Below are 19,389 nucleotides of genomic sequence, written 5' to 3' on the forward strand. Positions count from 1 at the left end.
CTGGTTTTCTGAGCAAGAGCTAGACCACAGCATGTTGAAGGTCTGCTGGCAGCTTGTCATCTCTAAGGGAGACAGTCATGATCTCCATGAATCAGACCCCCACCCCACCCCCATTTTCCCCCTCTCCCTCAGTTGGCTTTCATCAGCTATGAGTAGCCTGAAGTTCTAAGGGGTGTCTTTGATGTCTTGTATTCAAACAGCATTGGGATTGTTACCATTCATCAGCACACCTCAGAAAATGGCATGTTAGTGGCTCCATCTCTCTAGCTGACGGTAGCACTTTTTAAAAGCAGGAGTTTAGTGAAGGGCAGATTGTCACTTGGCCTCAGTGGCTCAGGTCCCTACCTGAACATTACAATATCATACAATCTTGTGGGGGGGGGCTGTGAATATTAATGGTGTTTTGGAAAGACGCCAGCTTGAAGCTGTCTAACAGACAGCTCGAGCACGCCTGGCAAGGCAGCTATTAATAACTAACACAAGTGTCAGTTTTCTGCAACTCACTGACAACTCTAACTAGTGGGTAATAAAAACCCTCCAACAAAAGCTTATTGATGACAAGAAAGATGATTAGTTATATAACCTTCCTCCTGAACAAGGGGCAGGGGGAAAGGAAGTGAAATGTTTCAGGGGCCAAAGAAAGCACAGCAGTAAGGCAGCCCATTTGTGCTGGATGGAAACAGGAATCTGATTAGCCTCATTCTGGGGCTTCAAAGTAGAGTTATGAGACCTTGTTAAAAAAGACGCTGCCTTTATTGTCAAACCTTTTCCTTTCATAGCTTCCAAGGCTAGGAGGGATCATTGTGATCATCTAGTCTGACCTCCTGCACATCACAGGCCAGTAAGTCCTGAATCCAGCCAGTAAAGTCAGGTTGAGCAAAAGCATATTTGTTTGAGAAAGACATTTCTGAAACCTGCCAGGTTTCCCCACCTTGAGAACCTAATAAGGTAATAATTGGAGATATACCAATCTCCTAGAACTGGAAGAGACCTTGAAAGGTCATTGAATCCAGCCCCCTGCCTTCACTAGCAGGACCAATTTTTGCCCCAGATCCCTAAGTGGCCTCCTCCAGGATTAAATTCACAACCCTGGGTTTAGCAGGCCAATGCTCAAACCACTGAGCTATCCCTCCCCCCACCTGGGTGACCTTAAGCAGCAGCCTAGGTGAACTTAACACTGGAGAGAAAGGGAAGGGCAACAAGATCTGCTCCTAAAATGATGTGCCAGATACTCTCTGGTATAAATTGGGATGGGATAGCCTCCCTGGAGTCAATGCAGCTAGGCTGATTCACACTAGCTGAGAATATGGCCCTGGATTTGTTTAATGTAACCATCCTTGGTGAAGTCTCATGAGCCTGATGTCAGCCATCACAGATACTAGGGCTAGGCTGCATCCAGGATAAGGAAGTCCAAGGAGAATATGAGAACATGGTAGCAGATGCTCCCATTCTCCAGCCAGAAAGCCGACAGGTGCTTGTATCGGGCCTCCCGCAGCCTCCTCTAGGCACCACTAGCAAAGGCGGTTTGAAAAGTGGGTAGAATGTAATAGTAGAGCTTCTCTTCGCAGATGTGCTTGAGTAAATTGCTACAGCAAAACAAGTGCGAGAGAGCGCGCTTCAGAATCCAGTGAGCATTTATAACGAATGTCTAAAAAGAAAAAAAGCTGATATTATTACTATCCCTATTTATTATTTACATTATGGTAACACCTAGAGGCCCAGCCAATATCAGCAGCCCATTGTGCTAGGTGCTGTACAAACACAGTTAGAGACAATTCCACCCTCAAAAAAATCAGTCTAAAGAGGCAAGACAAAGGGTGAGAGGGAAGAAGATTTGTTACCATTATTTTCATTTTACAGAAGAGGACCTGGGGGACAGAGAGATTAAATGCAATGATCCAGGTCACACAGGAAGTCTGTGGCAGAGCCAGGAATTGCGGACAGCCCAGTGCCTTAATCATGAAACAATCCTTCCTTTCATGACCGTTCAGAATATAAATACATCCCTCATTAGAAAAATCACTGAACTGACATGGATGCTTAGACCCATGGTGTCTCTCAGCAGGTGAGTAACATTCTTTCTGTCCAGAATTTGCAAAGCACCTGTAACATCCATTCTTAGGAACAATTCTGCTCTCCGATGTGCTTACACAATTCTCATGAAAGCCAACGGCCACCTTATATATTCAAAGGCAGAATTATATCTTGGTTTTTCACAGCAGAAAGTGGAGTTGAACAAAAAGTCAGATTAAATTTTCATGACATTTTACCCTTCTTTTTGGTCAAAATGTCTAATTTTGAAAATCTCTGACCAGTTCTTGTGGATAGTCTTGGATGGAAGGTGATAACCAACGTGCTCCACAAAATACTCCTGGGGGAATTCTGCACCACTGCGTGTGTGAATAATTAGCGAGCCGCACATATTTTTAATTTTTTGCACAGAAAAAAAGCTTCTGCTGGAAAGTTGCTTCAGTTCTGCCTTTTGTCCACCAGATGGTGCTGTGGCAATAGAACACAGCAGCAGCTCCCAGCAGAAAATAACTTCTGCAATTCCACCTTTTTCCCACAAGAGGGCGCTGTCGTGATAGACCACAGCAGCAGCTCCCAGCCAGCTAGGGAAGAGAAAGAGCCTTCTTCACAGTGGACCAGGTCAGGAGATAGGAGCTTTGGGGCGACAGACAGCGTGGAGTGCTGGGTGAGGTCAGCCAGGGGCTCATAAAGGCTAGTGGAGGACGACAAACTGGGGTAGGGGTTGAATTGGAGAGGAGGGAGGTGCTGGGCCACATGATGATGTCTGAGTGGGGATGAAGGAACACATGTGCCTGACTGAATGGGAGAGGCTAGGGTCAGCCAGGGTCTGCATGGGGACGCTTCCTAACAGTCCCTCCTCACCCCTGCAAAAAACCTGTTCCAGACTTTTTCCACCCATACTCAACAACCCTGAAAGTTCACATCCAGGCGCCTTCCCAGCAATTATTTCCCTCTCCCTCAGCTACTCCGTTACCCCTGACTCCTCCCACCCCTCCCAACCTTTGCCCTGCTTCTGGGAGGTGCGGGAAATATGGTTCTGTATTGTAGTTTAAATGAATTATTATTCAGAGTTCTGTATTAATATGCCTAGTAAGGAATCTATTTGTCAAAAAAAATTCCGAATCTTTTTTTGTCATCTGTATTGTTACAGACATACTTGCTGACGGATATTTTGAAATAAATCACCAAAAATAATTGAAACCTGTGTGATTATATTGTGTTATTTTGACAAATAAAATATGCAGAATTTGAAAATATTGTGCACAGAATTTTTAATTTTTTTGGTACAGAATTCACCCAGGAATAACAAAAGTATGAATGGGGGTTAGGGAAAAAAGAATCTTTCATTCAAAGAACCACTACTGTTACAAAGAGAAGTGTATTGCCCACAAAGGGGAAGTCAGTTTATCAACCTTGGATGGATAAAGATTTGAGTGGACCCTCTTTTGAAAATTGAACCTCTGGCTTTAGGGGACCTGGCTGACACATAACCCCCAGTCAGTCTGCCGCAGTGAAAATAAAGACCAAGTTGGTAAGTGGATTCCACACACTGAACTGAAAGTCACTGAACTTTGTTGGGTATTTTGGCTGCTATGGGTAGTGTGTCAAAGATGCATTTTTCAGCTAAGCTTTGGAAAGTTATTGCCAGTGACTATCGCCAGATGGTCTTTCAAATGATCCCCAATGAGCAGTGACAATCACAAAGTCAAGTATTTCCCCTTATCCACATACTTCTTATCCTCGTTTTCTCTCACAGGTGTAAGGGTTAATTCCTCTTTTACCTCTAAAGGGCTAAGAAGCTCACATAACCTAGCTGACACCTGACCAGAAGGACCAATAAGAAGATAAGATACTTTCAAAGAGGGAGGGGGGGGAAGTCTTTTTGGGTCTGTTCTGTGTGTGCTTTTGCCAGAGTCAGAAATCCAGAAAACAACCATCTAACCCTGGTTTAAATTAGTGAGGATTTAAATAAGAATGTCTTAGATTTCTTTATTTTTCTCTTTGTCATTTCTTTTCAAACATAGAGGGAGAATCAAATTGGGTTTTGTGTAACTTTAAGGTTTTGCCCAGAGGGAAATCCTCTGTGTTTTGAATCTGTTGTCTGTGAGATCATCTTGCTTTCTAATCTCACAGAGGTATTCCTTTCACCCTTTTTCTTTAATTAAAAGTCTTCTTTTAAGAACCTGATTAATTTTTCCTTGTTTTAAGATCCAAGGATTTTGGATCTGGCCTCACCAGGAATTGGTGGGGGGGAATTTTCTTGAGTCTACCCAGGAAAAAGGGTAGAGAGACTTGGGGGAGGGAAATTAGTCAAATCCTGCCAGGAAAAGGGGGATAAGGACTGGGGAAAATTGGGGGACGGCAGAGTTCCCAAATGAATCTCTCAAACATTTTTTAAAACATTTGGTGGTGGGAGCGACTGTTTTGCCTAAGCTGGTAAAAATAAGCTTAGGAGTTATTCATGCAGGTCCCCACATCTGTACCCTAAAGCTCAGAGTGGGGTGGGACACCTTGACAAAGTGACTGTTATTGCCAGATGGTCTTCCAAATGATCCCCAGTGAGCGGTGACCATCACAAAGGCAAGTATTTGCCCCTTATCCACATACTTGTTATCCTCGTTTTCTCTCACCGGTGTATTGGATACAGTACTGTGCAGATCCAGTATTGTACAGGTCACAAAGTGCGCCTGTCCTCCTCTAAACCATTGCAAGGCAGCAACGCTAGCCAAGACCCACTTGTGAATTGTCTACATTGCACCAAAGACAGTTGCAGAATTTAGACAACTTCAACTGTACTCTTAATCAGCATCATCTCTGTAACCCACCAAAACAATTCCTTAAAAGAGAAAGAGAGAGCGAGCCTAGGACCCAATTCAGCCCTGGCATAAAAGGATATTTCCTCGGCTGAATTTAAGAGGCCAGATCCCAAGGACTAGATCAGTGGGAACTTGCATGAGTAAAGACTTCCGAATTGAACCCCAGATTTATGCCTGTTCACACCAGTGCTGAGTTTAGCCCCTTACATGACTATTATGATCCTGCCCACTCTATGATCTCCAGCGTTAATTGCATAGGAAATAAGCAATAGCATCTTCCGCCTCTGGGGCGCCATGAACCCACCCCAGATTAGCAGTGCCCACAATTAACTGATGGGAGTTCTGTGTAGTTCGTGTGAAATAAATTGGTGGCCTCAGTCTCTCACCTTTTCCCTGCCTCCCACTACCTTTGCTGTCTGTCAGTCAGCTTCCTTGCATCTATAAGCGTTACTCAGCTCTTCCTTCCCACTCTCCCTCTCCCATCTCCTGATCCGTCTGGCCCCATCATCAGTCGGAACGCGCAGTCATAGTGTGTAATATCTCCTCCGACACACTGTCCCAACTCCCACGTTTGGGAAAAGTCTGAATACCCTGTTGCCTCTGAAGAGCACTTCACCACTCTCAAACCTCAGTCCTAATCCCGTGACTACCAGCTACAGTGCAGTCAGGCTTATGGTAGGACATCAGTCTGCGAGGCAAATGACCAAAAATTGAGCTTCGCAGATGTTTTTGGCAGGTGTCCAGAAGAGTTTGCTTTGCTGCAGCTTAGCTCACCAAGAAGTCAGAAGCAGAAGCGTGTCTCAAATTGCTTTCATAGTATGAGTTCAGATTTATTAAGGACACACAGAAATTTGCAAGTTGCTCAGGATACGAGCAATGCCATTTACACCACCACCACGACTGCAGAGATGGGAGCTGCAGCTTGAAACAAATTGCAGAATTCTTAAAGGCAGTTAACATCCCGGTCAGCGGAAAACTGCTACTACGCTATTGCTCAGGGCAGCAGTCTGCCTATTCAAAGGATCGGCAGAGCACCACTATTCAAATCCACCACTATTCCTACACAAATGGCATGCAGCTTTTACAATTCAATAGACACAAAATTACAGCATTTAATAAATTACAGCTTAAATTAAAAGATATAGTTCAACGGGCAGAAGAAACTTCAAGTAAGCTTTCTTGGTAGTTTTGAGCATGCATTCTTGGGACAGGAAGGAAATCTATCTAAGAGACAAGGCTGTTTGATTTGCCTGATTTTCAAGCCTTAATCAGGGTTTAGGTGGGTAAATCATGTGTTTAACATTAATCTGTTCAGAAATCCTATCAGAACAACTATGTTAAGACAGTTGTTTTTATCGTGTGTGCTCCTGCTAACAGCTCACACTGGGCAAAACTCCCGTTCTCACAACAACCCAAACCGACCATTTATGTAGAGTGAAACAATTCAAGGATAGAAGACACAAAATCCTCTTCTCCAACCTGGAGCTAAGGCACAGAACATCTATGCAGCTGGTCAGGGGCCATGGTTGGGATATACTAATAGATAGAGTCCCGCCCCTCCCCATGTGGTGGCCAGTGGATCTCTAAGCACTTGTGGATCGCACTTGCAAACTTTGCTATGGTCTTTGTAACTAAATGAAACTCCTGCACTAACCACAGGGAATATCACACATACTGTGGCAATGCTAGCTGGGCATCAGAGGCACAATTTTAAAGCTTTCATGGTGAGCATCCTAGTCTCATTACCTCAGCCCATAGCATGTGCATTCTCCCACAGAACAGGTCTCCATGGAGCTAAGCTGCACGGGGGACTGTAGAGTGATCCTACATAGCCTCTCTTGGGCCTGTGGTTGGGATCATCTTGACAAAGTGGGAGAGATCATCAAGAGACTCAGACCATAGAGAGCCTCTTTGATTTATATTAAATCAGTTCTTGCCCTCTTTCCAAGCAGAACCAGCACGGGGAAGAAATGTTTAATTTTTCTTTCAGATTTGAAGTGCTTTTTCTTTTTTTAAGGAATTTTCTCCTGGGTTGGCTTTTGCATAAGATTTTATGCACATTGGACCCAAATCAGCAAAACATGCAAATGTGCCAACTTGAAGCACGTGCCCAAGTCCATTCCTATTAAACTAAGGAACTAAGCAAGTGCTGCATCAGGGTCGTGATGATGCAATTATCTTAGCATTCATGCATTGATATTGTAGATGTTTCTGAACCCAATTCTGGTCTCACGGATACTGGGCTCAAAGCTCTATACTTCCCTTTTCCTTGATGTAGTTATTCCTGGTTTACCCCCATGTAAATTAGAAGAGAAACCAGCCTAATGGGAGTTGAGTATTTTGCATTCAGGGCTCAGGGTTGGGAGAAATAAAACCTGAAATGTACAAATTCATTGTTACTAAGCCCTTAATGCTCTTCTTGTCAATTTCAATGTGTCTACGACTTCTAATTAAATGTGCCCTTTATGCATGAGGCAAGTTCACACTGTGAAATGCCTGTGGCTAGAGCAAGTTGTATCAGTACTTTCCATCTGATATGTTGCTGTGAGGCTCCTTATTACTTCACTGGGTCAACTAGATCCAGGGCCACCCGGGGGGGTGGGGGGCAAGTGGGGCAATTTGCCCCAGGCCCCGCAGCGCCCCCCACGAGAATATAGTATTCTATAGAATTGCAACTTTTTTTTATGGAAGGGGGCCCCCGAAATTGCTTTGCCCCAGGCCCCCTGAATCCTCTGGGCAGCCCTGACTAGATCGTTAAACAACTGGCAGCTGGGAGAAGCTTGTGCCTCTACCATACAGAAGGATCAGTGAGTAGAAGCATTAGAGCCATAGCATTAAATTCCATGCTGACTTACACCACCCGCAATCCTGCAGTTACTCTGGGTGTACATCAGAACAGAGTTTGGCCCCAAATGCCTAGAACCGCTGTCCGGCAGGGGGCAGGCGACTCAGACAGTCTCACATTCAGTAGTTGCAGTAGCACAGACCCCGCAGTCACACCGTATGGCCATAGGGTACGTGTAGGAAGGATCCACAGCAGCAGCACAATTCGGCAGCTTCACCGTAACCAGCTTAGTCTCATTGTAGGTGCAGACTCGGTGGTGCGCATCGATGTACGGGGGATCCGGCACAGGCTTCTGTTAGGTGGGGGGAAACGCCGAGATCAGACAAAGGCCAGAGGAACTCAGGACAGCTTTGAGCCGAATAGCACTGGGGCTAGACCCTGAAACCCCCACAGTCCCAGTTGCTTCCCTGGGATTAATCACAAAAGTGGGGACAATTGGTTTGCAGGACCAGGTCCATAAAGAGACTGTCTAGAAATAATTGTTAGGCTGATTGCTGTATGGGTCCCACTAGACTCTTTTCCTTTCGGCTTATGACCATTTCCCTGAGAATTCTTTTGAAATGGAAGGTGCTGGATAGGGCTGGTCAAAACCTTTTCTCTCAAAACTGATTTAAAAAAAAAACAAAAACAGAAAATTGGGGTTTCAGCTGCACAAAAAGCGCCGCTGCTTTCTGTGGAAAATTTTGACTTTTTGTCAAAAAACCCAAACACCTGAAAACAAAAAAACTATTCATAAATGCCACCACAATGCTGCGTGGGAGGAGTTGCAGTTTGGATGCTGCAGTCTCCTCTATGGGCCAGGCTCCCCAGCCAGCCTATATAGTCCCTGAAGCACTGCAGCAATGGGACTCCCATGATGCACTACTGAGGCTCAGCAAAAAGGGGAAACCACGGTGCATCATGGGAGGTGTAGTCTGGCCCCAGCCCACAAGGGAGAACAGAGCATGAGGCACCTATAGTACAACACCCGTGAGATTTATTTTTCAGTTTTTGGCCAAAAAAAATTGTGGTTTTGACTTTCACTCAAAAGTCTAAACTTTTTGTAAAGTTCTGATCCATTCCAGTGCTGGGATGGGCTGCCGTAGTCTGACCAGAGCTCCCTGCACTCAGCACAGCTGCAGCTTGCAGGGGGAGGGCAGCCTGTGCCCATGGATGGGGATGGGAAGTTATACCTCTGCAGCATGATCCCTCTTTTCTCCTCAAGAGAAGTTTGAAAGAGTAGGTGGGGCAGGATGGAGGGCAGAGGGATACAAAGGAGCCAACTGGACTCCTCTGGATTCTCCTGCCCCCTCCAACTTGCAGGGGGAAGCAGCACAAGTGAGTACAGCATAGGGATAGTTTAATTTGTGTTTGTTTCCCCTCTGAGGTGTGGAAAGGGCTTGCCACGCTCTTTACGGGAGGCCCAGGTGTCCTGGCAGACTGATCACAGACACCATGTGCTTCAGAAGTCCCTCATGTTATTAAGTCCCCCATACAATACATCTGGGGACTCTCTAGGAACAGGAGGGCCAAAAACTTTATGAATTTAACTTAACTCTGCCCCAGCGGCAGCTGCAGTCAAGTAAGGGCCTCCAAGGAGCAGTGGGAGCTGGTGGAGCAAGGTGACAAGATGCATGTGGCTCTCAAAGGCTCCTTAGGTTATGGAGGTGGAACCCTCCCCCCCAATTCCCCAGTTTATTCCACAAGGGAAGGGTAGCAAACAGTGGCCCAGCCTCCTCGCCCCCAGGCGATAAAAGAAGGAGTAGGAAAGTCTGAACCAAAACTTCTCCCCATCAGTTATCAGCAGAACGAGTCCCTCGACTTTACTCAGCAGAACCCCACTGACATTAATGGGATTTTCCCTGAATAAAGACATACGAATCCAGCCCATTAAATGTTTACATTACAGCAAGATAAAATGAGTCATGAGTTTGATCTCTAATGTGTGTAGACTTGTTCCCTCACCCACTCACCCCCACGCCTCCATCCAGAACAGAACTACCTCATTTTCATCCTGGGCTGCAATTTAAATGGGACCAAATTAGAAAGACATTCTCTTTGGGATATGATGTTTGGAACAAAATATATTACCCATGAATCAAGGGGTCCATTTTAATCTCAAAGGAATTTTCTTTCAGTAAAGTCATACAGGGCTCTTTCCCCTAAGGGTTTAAGCCGTAAGAGGCTTTCACATTGCATAATGAGAGTATTACATAAGCACTTTATAAATATTACCACATGATGCTGGTGTTTCTCTTGAACAATGGTTCAAATGAATAACTCAAGGCAAATTTGTCAGTCGCTGGCACTTGTATTTTGACGGTCATTCACCAGACCAGGGGCCTTGCCTTCATGCTGGCTTGTTGACTTCCAAGCACGGTCTTGTCACTGTGGTTATTTATTGTTTGTATTATGATAGTGCATCAGGGCCTCAGTTGAGACCAAGGTCCCATCATGGTAGGTGCTGTACAAACACATAGTAAAGACAGTCCCTGTCCCAAAGAACTGACAATCTAAGTGTGATTTAGCTACGGAGAGAAAGGAAATATCCTCGTTTAGAGTCAGGGAACCAAGGCAGAGCTAGATTAAGCAACTAGCCCAGCGCCACACAGGAAGTCTGTGGCAGAGCCAGGAGTCGAATGCAGATCTCATGAGTCCTAGTTCAGGGGCTTCACCACAAGACCAGCCTCCCTGGTGCTAGGGGAATAATCATAAGCTGCTTCCTGCACCACTTGCCAATCTCCATTTGAAAAAAAATAAAGCAACACCAACACTGGTGCTGTTTAGAGCAGTGGTTCTCAACCCGCAGCCCACTTGTGGCCCAGTCAGCACACAGCTGCAGCCCATGTGACAACCTCAGGCCCATACAGGTAGTATATATATTGTATGGATGCAACCCACATAACACAGAGAGCTGCACATGCAGCCCACAGTGGTAAATAGCTTGAGAACCATTGGTTTCAAGCTAGCTCCTTAGGCCACCTCTGCCCCCGCAAGGTGCCCCTCAGGGATTGCTCACCTCCCAAGTCTCGCAGCGTCCCCAGCAGGCGTCCGTGGTGATGCGCATCCCCTTGCAGCCAGGTTTCCTAGCCAGGAAGGTGAACTCACGCACAGCGCAGCCAATGAAGGTGTGCAGGTTGATGGTGGAGGCTTCGAGTGCACTGACACAGCCAGCCAGTATCAGGAGAGGCAGGGAGCCCAGGAGCACGTGACGGAGCTTCATGCTGCACCCCAAGGTGGAAAGGAGACACACAGCGAGCTGTGAGACATGCTCAGCCCCAAGGAGTTAGCACCCTTAGTCCTGGGCATGTGTACTGTATCTGCAGTGCTGAGATTAGGGCGGGAAGGGGAAGAGATGGCACCATCCCCTCTTAGCCACCCTTTTCCTTTCTGCATCCAGTAGTGAGGAGGAGTGAGAAGATGGCACATCCCCTTATTCCTCCCTCCGTACAACACAGGCAGTGCTGCTAGGTAATGCAGGGTAGTGGCTGGGTTTGCTATAACTTCTGGGATTAATCTCAAACTTTAGCTGTGGGGTTTGTCAAGCCCGGTGGGCCACTGGTTTCCCCACCCCTGAGCATGGCGAATTTTGCAGAGAAGCAGGCAAGGCAGTGCTCCGGCTTCACTGGGAATAGGGTGGAGCGGAGAGAGAGAGGCAGAGGGAACCTGGTGTCACAGGCTCACTGAATAGCCCTGCCAGGAACAAGGAAACAGGCTGAGCCGAACAGCCAGGATCTCTTCCTCGAGGCTCACCTCTGCTGAAATGCTTGTTAAAAAATAACAGCCAATTCAGAACGGCATCAGGTACAGATGGGACTTGCTCTGAAATAAATTAGCCGGGGGCAATTGCAAACACACCTTTGTCTATAACAGTTGTCTTCTCTCCCCACCCCTCATTCCCATGTTTCATTTGTCTTCAGACTGTAAACCCTGATCCTGATGGGAGGGAGGGCACTACCACCATATACCTGTTGCTAAGAATCCCCAGAATATTTTGCACACATAGTTGTTCTCCAGAATGTAAACACTTAATTCACTCCCTGGGGGCTGCAGCCCAGGCAGACAGAGATGCAGCAACACGTGCCACCTGCCACTTTGCCAGGAGACAGAGCTGGTCAGGGCAGCTAACCTGCCAATGCAGCCCAGAAAGTGATTGTTGCTAGACAAGGGAGGGCAGGGCCAAGGTACCTGAGAGATGCCTTGATTCAGCACATCTTGTAGGCAACTTCCACTAACCAAATTTTTTTTTATGAAACCGGCTTCGGCCCAGCAAAACCCCCTGGGAAAGGACCCCCCATTCCCAATGCGGCTTCTCCTCCCAGAGAAGGGAGATGGAAACGGCAACAAACAAGTGAATCAAGCCCTACACCAATATATTCCTCTTTTACCTTTCAAGCCTTTATTTCATATAAAGTTTTCCATGTAAAAACCCCAGGTACTGAAAGTTAACCTTGGGGGCGTAGCCAACTGTACAGAAAATAGAACTGCGCCCACTGAGCCAGATCCTCAACTGGTACAAATCAGTGTCAATTGAAGTCAATGGAGCTACATCAGTTTACACCAGGGGAGGATCTGGCAGACTAAGTAGAAGCTTGACGATCTAAAGTCCCATTGACCTAACAGCTCGGTTTGGTACGTCTTTCCAAAGTTTAACCTCAGTGCATGAAGTTTTCCACATTGAAAACTTCATATTTGTATCTGTGTATACACATACTGACTATATATCATATACACACATAGGAATATGAAGTTTTCAGTGTGGAAAACTTCATGCACTGAGGTTAAACGTTGGAAAGACATCTATATACATAAACACATACACACATTATAGGCACATACTGAATTAAATACATGTATGTATGAGCTAATCTTGCGTTTCTCATATAGACTAATCCTAAAATTCCTTGTTTAAATAGTAATATTTGATAATAGATTTCAGTACAACTTGAACATTTCTTCTCTGTCACCTTAGCAAGACCTGGTTTAATCCTGAGCCGGAGCAGTGACATACAGCAAACACAGAAGCACACTTACCTAACTTGTCGGATACAAATCTGCCTATGCAGTTTTAAATTGCAGATGGTGTTTCAGAATGTCAAAGTGAATGGCAGGAGACCTGCACAGCAGTCTGTGTCAGGTTTGCTCTTAGCAGCTCTCCTTAGCAGCTGCTACTGGGCTGCTTAATTGCTCAAATTTATAGAAAGGGGCTTGTCAATCAAAGCAAAATAGAGGCAGATCCTTACATGAACTACCGAAGACATCAAAGACAGTGACTGTAGAGCAAGCCTCAGCTTTGCAATACCAATTAACTTACAGGGTATTGTTTCATAACATCACCCACTGAAACAAAAGGGGTATCTGGCGAGTGACATAATTCTAGTGGAATAATGAGCATGCACTGGGGCAAGATGGATCTTCTTTGCCTTAGTGAAATCTCAACCCCTTGCAATCATGTTCCACACCTCATCCCTCTCGGATTTTGGAAGGCACTTCAGTTGAGTGCTGTAGCTGTTTTTAGAAATCTCAGATTGGTACCTTCGTTGCGTTTTGTCAAATCTGCAGTGAAAGCATTCTTAAAACAAACATGTTCTGGGTCATCATCGGAGTCTGGTTGCTATAACATGAAAATATGGCAGAATATATGGAGTTAAGTAACCAAAAAAAAATCTACATTTGTAAGTTGCATTTTCATGATAAAGAGATTGCACTATGGTATTGTAAAAAAAAAAAAATTAGGATTGTAGTCAGACACTCAGGTAATCATCATCCCACAGTCAGCAAGAGATGGGCAAACACCACACAGGAAATATTCACAAACAGTCATGCACACAAAACCCGGAATTCACACTGTGAACAAGACCCTTTCTAGTCACTTTCTGTGACCATCAGCAAGTGATATTTTTTGTTTGCAAAAATGTTCACAGAAAGCAAGTCTCCTGACCATTTATGCAAATATATCCTTGTGCCCAGGCTCACGCTAGGAAACTCTTCCATTTCCATTGTCCTGCATATAAAAGTTTCATCTAGTCCTGGGGCAAAAATGACAGGCAACATGGAACTAGGAAAAGCGGTCCAGATGCAAATTATTGCAATGCTGTCAGAGGCTCATGTGTGACCCTGGGGAAGTCATCTCACTTCCCTGCAATCTCAGTTTCTCCACCTCTAACAGTCACCTTTGCAAAGTGCTCTGAGATCTGTGCATCTCAAAAAAAGCACTACACAAGTGCCAGTTATTAGAACAAACCCATCAAGTTGCTCACTGTTAATCTGAAAGGATCAGTTGGCACCAAGAGCGGGACCCTACTCTTGAGACAAGAAAGCTTTGGACAAGAAGGGTCTCAACTCAAATTTACCAACCACCACTGGTTTGACAAAGCCAAAGTCTGCTGGCCTCCAGGACATAGTGCAAAGCCCATCTCTTTTCCCAGGCCTGATGGTGATCTTTCTGTTTGCCTTGCATGCCCTTTTGATGGGGGTATATGTGCCTCCAGAGAGCGTGTCTAGAAATCAGCCAATAAATGCATTATTCATTAATCATTTAGCATTCAGCACCAAAGAAGGCAACCGAGAGCTCCATCAACGTGCAGGTATGTTACACAGGTTAACAATGCTCTTAATGCACTATCCAGGTTTCAGGATCCTAGTTGCACTTTTCCTACAGCAATAATGCAGGCTCCAATACTGCAATTGCATCCACAAGAGCAGAATTATGTGCCCATAGGAAGCCCATTGACTATGCTAGGCACAGGAGTCCATGACACGGGTCAGTAGCAGATCAAGACTTGTGTCTATATATATTCTAATGCTGCTGAGAATATTCAGGCAGCAAGGTCTCCCTTTACTTTTTTATATCCTCCTGTTGGTTGCTTTTCTTGCCACAGTGGTGTCCTGCCAATCTCTCCGCCTGTAAATGACACCATTTTATATTCACTGCCACTGACTTGAGGTACACCCCTCATGCACATCACCTCTGACTTTGGCCTCCATTATTTAAATTAGATGGGGGCACCCAATCCTATTGGCCATTCTCAGGCAAGACTCCCATTAGAGTCAGTGGGAGTTTTCTCCAACCAAGAACTGCAGATTTGGCCTGAAAGACACAATGCAGGAGTACAGGTTTAAGCTGATGGTCCCTGCATGGTGGTGTCTGCTACAGCAAGACTGAATTATGCAGAATAGATTCATAGCCCCCAAGGCCAGAAGGGACCACTGTGTTCATCCAGTCTGATCTCCTGTATAACACAGGCAAAAGAACTGGCCCAAAATAATTCCTTTTGAACTAGACCATATCTTTTAAAAAAAACATCTAATTTTGATTTTAAAATCCCCAGTGATGGAGAATCGACCATAACCCCTGTAAATTGCTCCAGTGTTAAAAATGTATGTTCTATTTCCAGTCTGAATTTGGTTAGCTTCAGCTTCCAGACATTGGACTATGTTATACTTTTGTCTGCTAGACTGGAGCCCGTTATCCAATTTTTATCTCCCATTTGGATACTTATAGATTGTAATCAAGTCAGCCCTTAGTCTTCTTTGTCAAGCTAAACAGATTGAACAAAAACCTGCACCAGGCTCCACTGGGATATAAACCAAGAGGTCCTGTTTCCTAGGCAGATGCTTTAGCCAACTGAGCCAGGACATCCTCTTACTTTAATTGAATCACACCCACTCTTTTCTCCTTGCTTCTTTCCCCCAAAAGTTTATCCCTTTAACCTGCAGCTATATTGGATATTTAAATAGTCAATAAGGTAGCACCCAGAGATCCCCATCAGGATCCATGCCTCATCATGAAGGGCAGGAGCACAGGTTACAGGACAGAAGAATTTGGTGGAGGCCCCAGGAAGCTACACCACAAGGCCATGGCTGGGATGCTAGCTGCAGTTGCAGCATCTCTGTAAATAGTTCACTCAGTGAAGAGCCAGTTTCATGGTAGAAGCAGAGAGGCCTGCCATGTTATTACCCAGCGCATGGTACATGAAAAGCAGAGAAGCGTTGGCCCTCAGTTTGTGCTAGAAGAAAGTGCTGGTGCTCAGCTCTGACTCTCTTTGAGCACTGCCAATTCCTGATACAGTTTCCAGGCTGTGGCCAATGTGAAACAGAGTCATTGCTTGACTTCACTCCTGCCTGTGTGTGAAACAACAGTGAACAGGGAGACTGTTTGTGTTTGACAAGTGTTGTGCAAGTGCTATGTATTGTCATGAACCAGGACACAGGACTAGGGCTGCTGCTGCTTCTTCTCCAACAGATGTATTTACTTTCTGAAAAACATGAGGGGCATTTTGTGGAAGGCAAACAGAAGTTTAACTAGAAAGCTCAAAACAGTTTAGATTTTGGTTAAAGACACTCCTGATGCTACCCTAGCAACCATTGTTTATTAATATTATTTATGCTGGAGGACAGGTCCATCAAAGGCTATTAGTCAGGATGGGCAGGGATGGTGTCCCGAGCCTCTGTTTGCCAGAAGCTGGGAATGGGTGACAGGGGATGGATCACTTGGTGATTACATGTTCTGTTCATTCCCTCTGGGGCACCTGGCACTGGCCACTGTCAGAAGACAGGATACTGAGCTAGATGGACCTTTGGTCTGACCCAGTGTGGCCGTTCTTATGTGCTAGGGTAGAGCCTAAAGGCTCCACTCCAGACTGAAGCCCCATCATGCTAGGTGCTCTCCATGTAGGAAGTGAACAGTCCCTGCCCCATCAACTTACAGTCCAAGTAGCTAAGACAGACAAAGACAGGCCCATGGAGAACAGAGGCACAAAGAGATGAAGGCGACTTGCCCAAAGTCAGAGAGAGACAAGTAGAGCCAGGAATTTGCTGAAGCCCAGCCCAGGGCTTTAACCACAAGACCATCTTTCCTCTCAGGAACTATTGACGAGCCTGTCGTAAAGAGAAGCTAGAAGAACTGGGAGGATTTTTAATTTAAATACCAGTGTATGGTTATGTCCCGCCCTTAGCTTCATTGCCCATTTATTGGTACATACCAAGCTGTAACCCAAAGTCAGAAATCTTCAAAATGCCCAGTTCAGCTTGTTCTTGTTTAATGTCTTCGAGGGGGAAATGCTGCTGTAGAGGAGACCTTTTAATGTCATTGTTGCTGCTCACAAGTGCTTGGCTGTGCTGCCTTTTATTTTATTAGAAAAAATACATAAACATTTGGTTAGTGGAAGCCCTACACGTACTTGATTATCAGAAGTGCTGAGCAACCACATCTCCAAATGAAATCAATAGGAGCTGGTAAGTTTGGTAGGCCCAAAATCTGACCTATTCCCTCCTTCTGCCCAGGCTCTTCCCTGAGGGCCCAATCCTGAGCCTTGCTGAGGACTCTTAGGTCCCAGTGACGTCAATGGAAGCACTAGGCACCTCATAAGCAAAGGCTCAGCTTAGAGTTGATCCAAAAATGCCAATTATTTTTCAGAGAAAATTTTAAAAGCAAGCCCCACACATACTTTTTTAAAATTTCTGCTGCCCCTGCCCTTTTTCCAAATAAAAACCAAAAAACAGAAGCAGTCTGGTTTTTGGAAAAAACAGATTTTTTGCAAAAATGTTCCATTTTTCATTGAAAAATTTTGACCAAAACCAAAAGGTTCCACAAAACTATTCATTGTGTTCAGAAAGTTATCTTTTATTACAAGAAAAAAAAAGTTGACTTTTTTTTTATTTTATTTTATTACCACCAGCGTTAGCCCAGGTCCTGAAAAAGGGAAAATCGGGTGAGATTTTAGACCTGCCACCTTTGCCACGTTCCCCTTGCTCCAGTATTTAGAAAAAGGAGGGCTGGATCTTTCAGCTGTCGAGAATGAGGTCCCTGGTCATCATTTGCACCAATTAAAACAATAAAATAAAATGAGCAGTAACAAGCTGGAAACAAATTCCATTCTATTGCAAACCTATCCCCTCCACCCCTCCCCGCATCTCAAAAGCCCTGGCTATTCATGGGACATGTGCTGGCATTTAAGGGGCTGCGTCATGTCTGATGGGTAACATCACTGTCCTGCAATGTAGTAGTTGCCATGGTAACTTTATTATTATTATTTAACTGAATAGAAAAAATTAACCACCTGTATGACTTTGTGGTAAGTGGGTGGGTCTAGGAGAGAGAGAGAAAATCTTTCCCCAGACAGTCGAAAATTAGGGGGCTTACACTTTTGTCAACTTTTTCAGATTTATTTCAAATGAAAGAGGATGTATACTTTAGCTGCTAAATATGAATATATTTGACTTTTACCTGACTGTCCCCTTTTTGAACTACATACTCCTGGAGGGCACAGCAGACAGATGCCTGCCCGCACAGAAATGAGAAGGTGCTTAATGAGCCACAAAACACATTTTCTTCTTTCAAACAAATAAAAAAAAAACCCCATACATGGGACTCTTCCTGAAGAAAGTACCTAAAACAGTCAGGAAGAGAGAACCCCATTATTCTGAATGCATCAGAGAGGCTCACAGACTTAAGAGATATGCCCTTCTCTCCCTGGCCATCATCAGCCCGACTGAATGAGGCTGAGAGCCCCCACATTTTTGCTCTGGTGGAAGTGGAGGCAGGGTGTCCTTGGTAGAGAGTGTCCTTGACACTAGAACTTGTTCCCCTTGTCAGTTCATGAGAGCACAGTTTGACCTTGTAGGGGATCATGCAAAGCCTATTTTCATGCATTTGCGTGAGGTAGGTTATATGAAAGACGTCTCTGAAGACAGAACAGGGAATGAGGTCAGAGTGCCACACCCAGGTGGGCTAATATATAAAATAACACCACCACCTAGCTCTTATAGAATCATAGAATCGTAGGACTGGTGGGACCTTGAGAGGTCATCTTGTCCGGTCCCCTGCACTCAAGGCAGGACTAAATATCATCTAGGCCATTCCTGACAGGTGTTTGTCTAACCTGCTCTTAAAAATCTCTGATGATGGACATTCCACAAACTCCCTATGCAATTTATTCCAGTGCTTAACCATCCTGACAGTTAGGAAGTTTTTCCTAATGTCCAACCTAAACCTCCCTTGCTGCAATTTAAGCCCATTGCTTCTTGTCCTGTCCTCAGAGGTTAACAAGAACAATTTTTCCCTCCTCCTTGTAACAATCTTTTACATACTTGAAAACTGTAATGTCTCATCTTGGTCTTCTTCTCCAGACTGAACAAACCCAGTTTTTAAAATCTTCCCTCACAGGTCGTGTTTTCTAAACCTTTCATTTTTTTTGGCTCTTCTCTGGACTTCCTCCAACTTGTCCACATCTTTCCCAAAATGTGGCAGCCAGAACTGGGCACAATACGCCAGATGAGGTCTAATCAATGTGGAATAGAGAGGAAGAATTACTTCTTGTGTCTTGCTTACAACAGTCCTGCTAACACATCCCAGAATGATTGCTTTTTTTTTAAATTTTGCAACAGTGTTACATGGTTGACTCATATTTAGCTTGTGATCAACTATGACCCCTGAATCCCTTTCCGTAGTACTCCTTCCTAGGCAGTCATTTCCCATTTTCTACGTGTGCAACTGATTGTTCCTTCCTAAGTGGAGTACTTTGAATTTGTCCTTATTGAATTTCATCCTATTTACTTACCATTTGTCCAGTTTGTCCAGATCATTTTGAATTTCAATCCTATCCTCCAAAGCACTTGTAACCTCTCCCAGTATCATCTGCAAACTTTATAAGTGTACTCTCTATGCCATTATCTAAATCAGCAATGAAGATATTGAATAGAACCGGATCCAGAACT

The 19,389-nt window shown here is 44.8% G+C and overlaps 1 protein-coding gene across 1 annotated transcript; it reads right to left on the reverse strand.

The window, feature by feature from the left end:
• Positions 1-7,795: 7,795 nt before the first annotated feature.
• On the reverse strand, positions 7,796-10,894 carry GPHB5 (glycoprotein hormone subunit beta 5). The gene is made up of 2 exons (XM_039538837.1): positions 10,691-10,894; positions 7,796-7,984 (listed from the first exon to the last, which is right to left on the reverse strand). Exons 1-2 carry the CDS (start codon positions 10,892-10,894, stop codon positions 7,796-7,798), a joined length of 393 nt encoding a protein of 130 aa, XP_039394771.1.
• Positions 10,895-19,389: the final 8,495 nt, after the last annotated feature.

This window comes from Mauremys reevesii, linkage group 4, assembly GCF_016161935.1.
Source record: "Mauremys reevesii isolate NIE-2019 linkage group 4, ASM1616193v1, whole genome shotgun sequence".
Lineage (NCBI taxonomy): Eukaryota > Metazoa > Chordata > Testudines > Geoemydidae > Mauremys > Mauremys reevesii.

Bases quoted from the DNA above. Each gene is read 5' to 3' on its own strand.
- GPHB5 (XM_039538837.1), bottom strand. From the start codon at position 10,894: ATGAAGCTCCGTCACGTGCTCCTGGGCTCCCTGCCTCTCCTGATACTG. The intron at 7,985-10,690 runs GTGAGCAATCCC...CCCACCTAACAG, and splicing joins GACGCTGCGAGACTTGGGAG to AAGCCTGTGCCGGATCCCCC.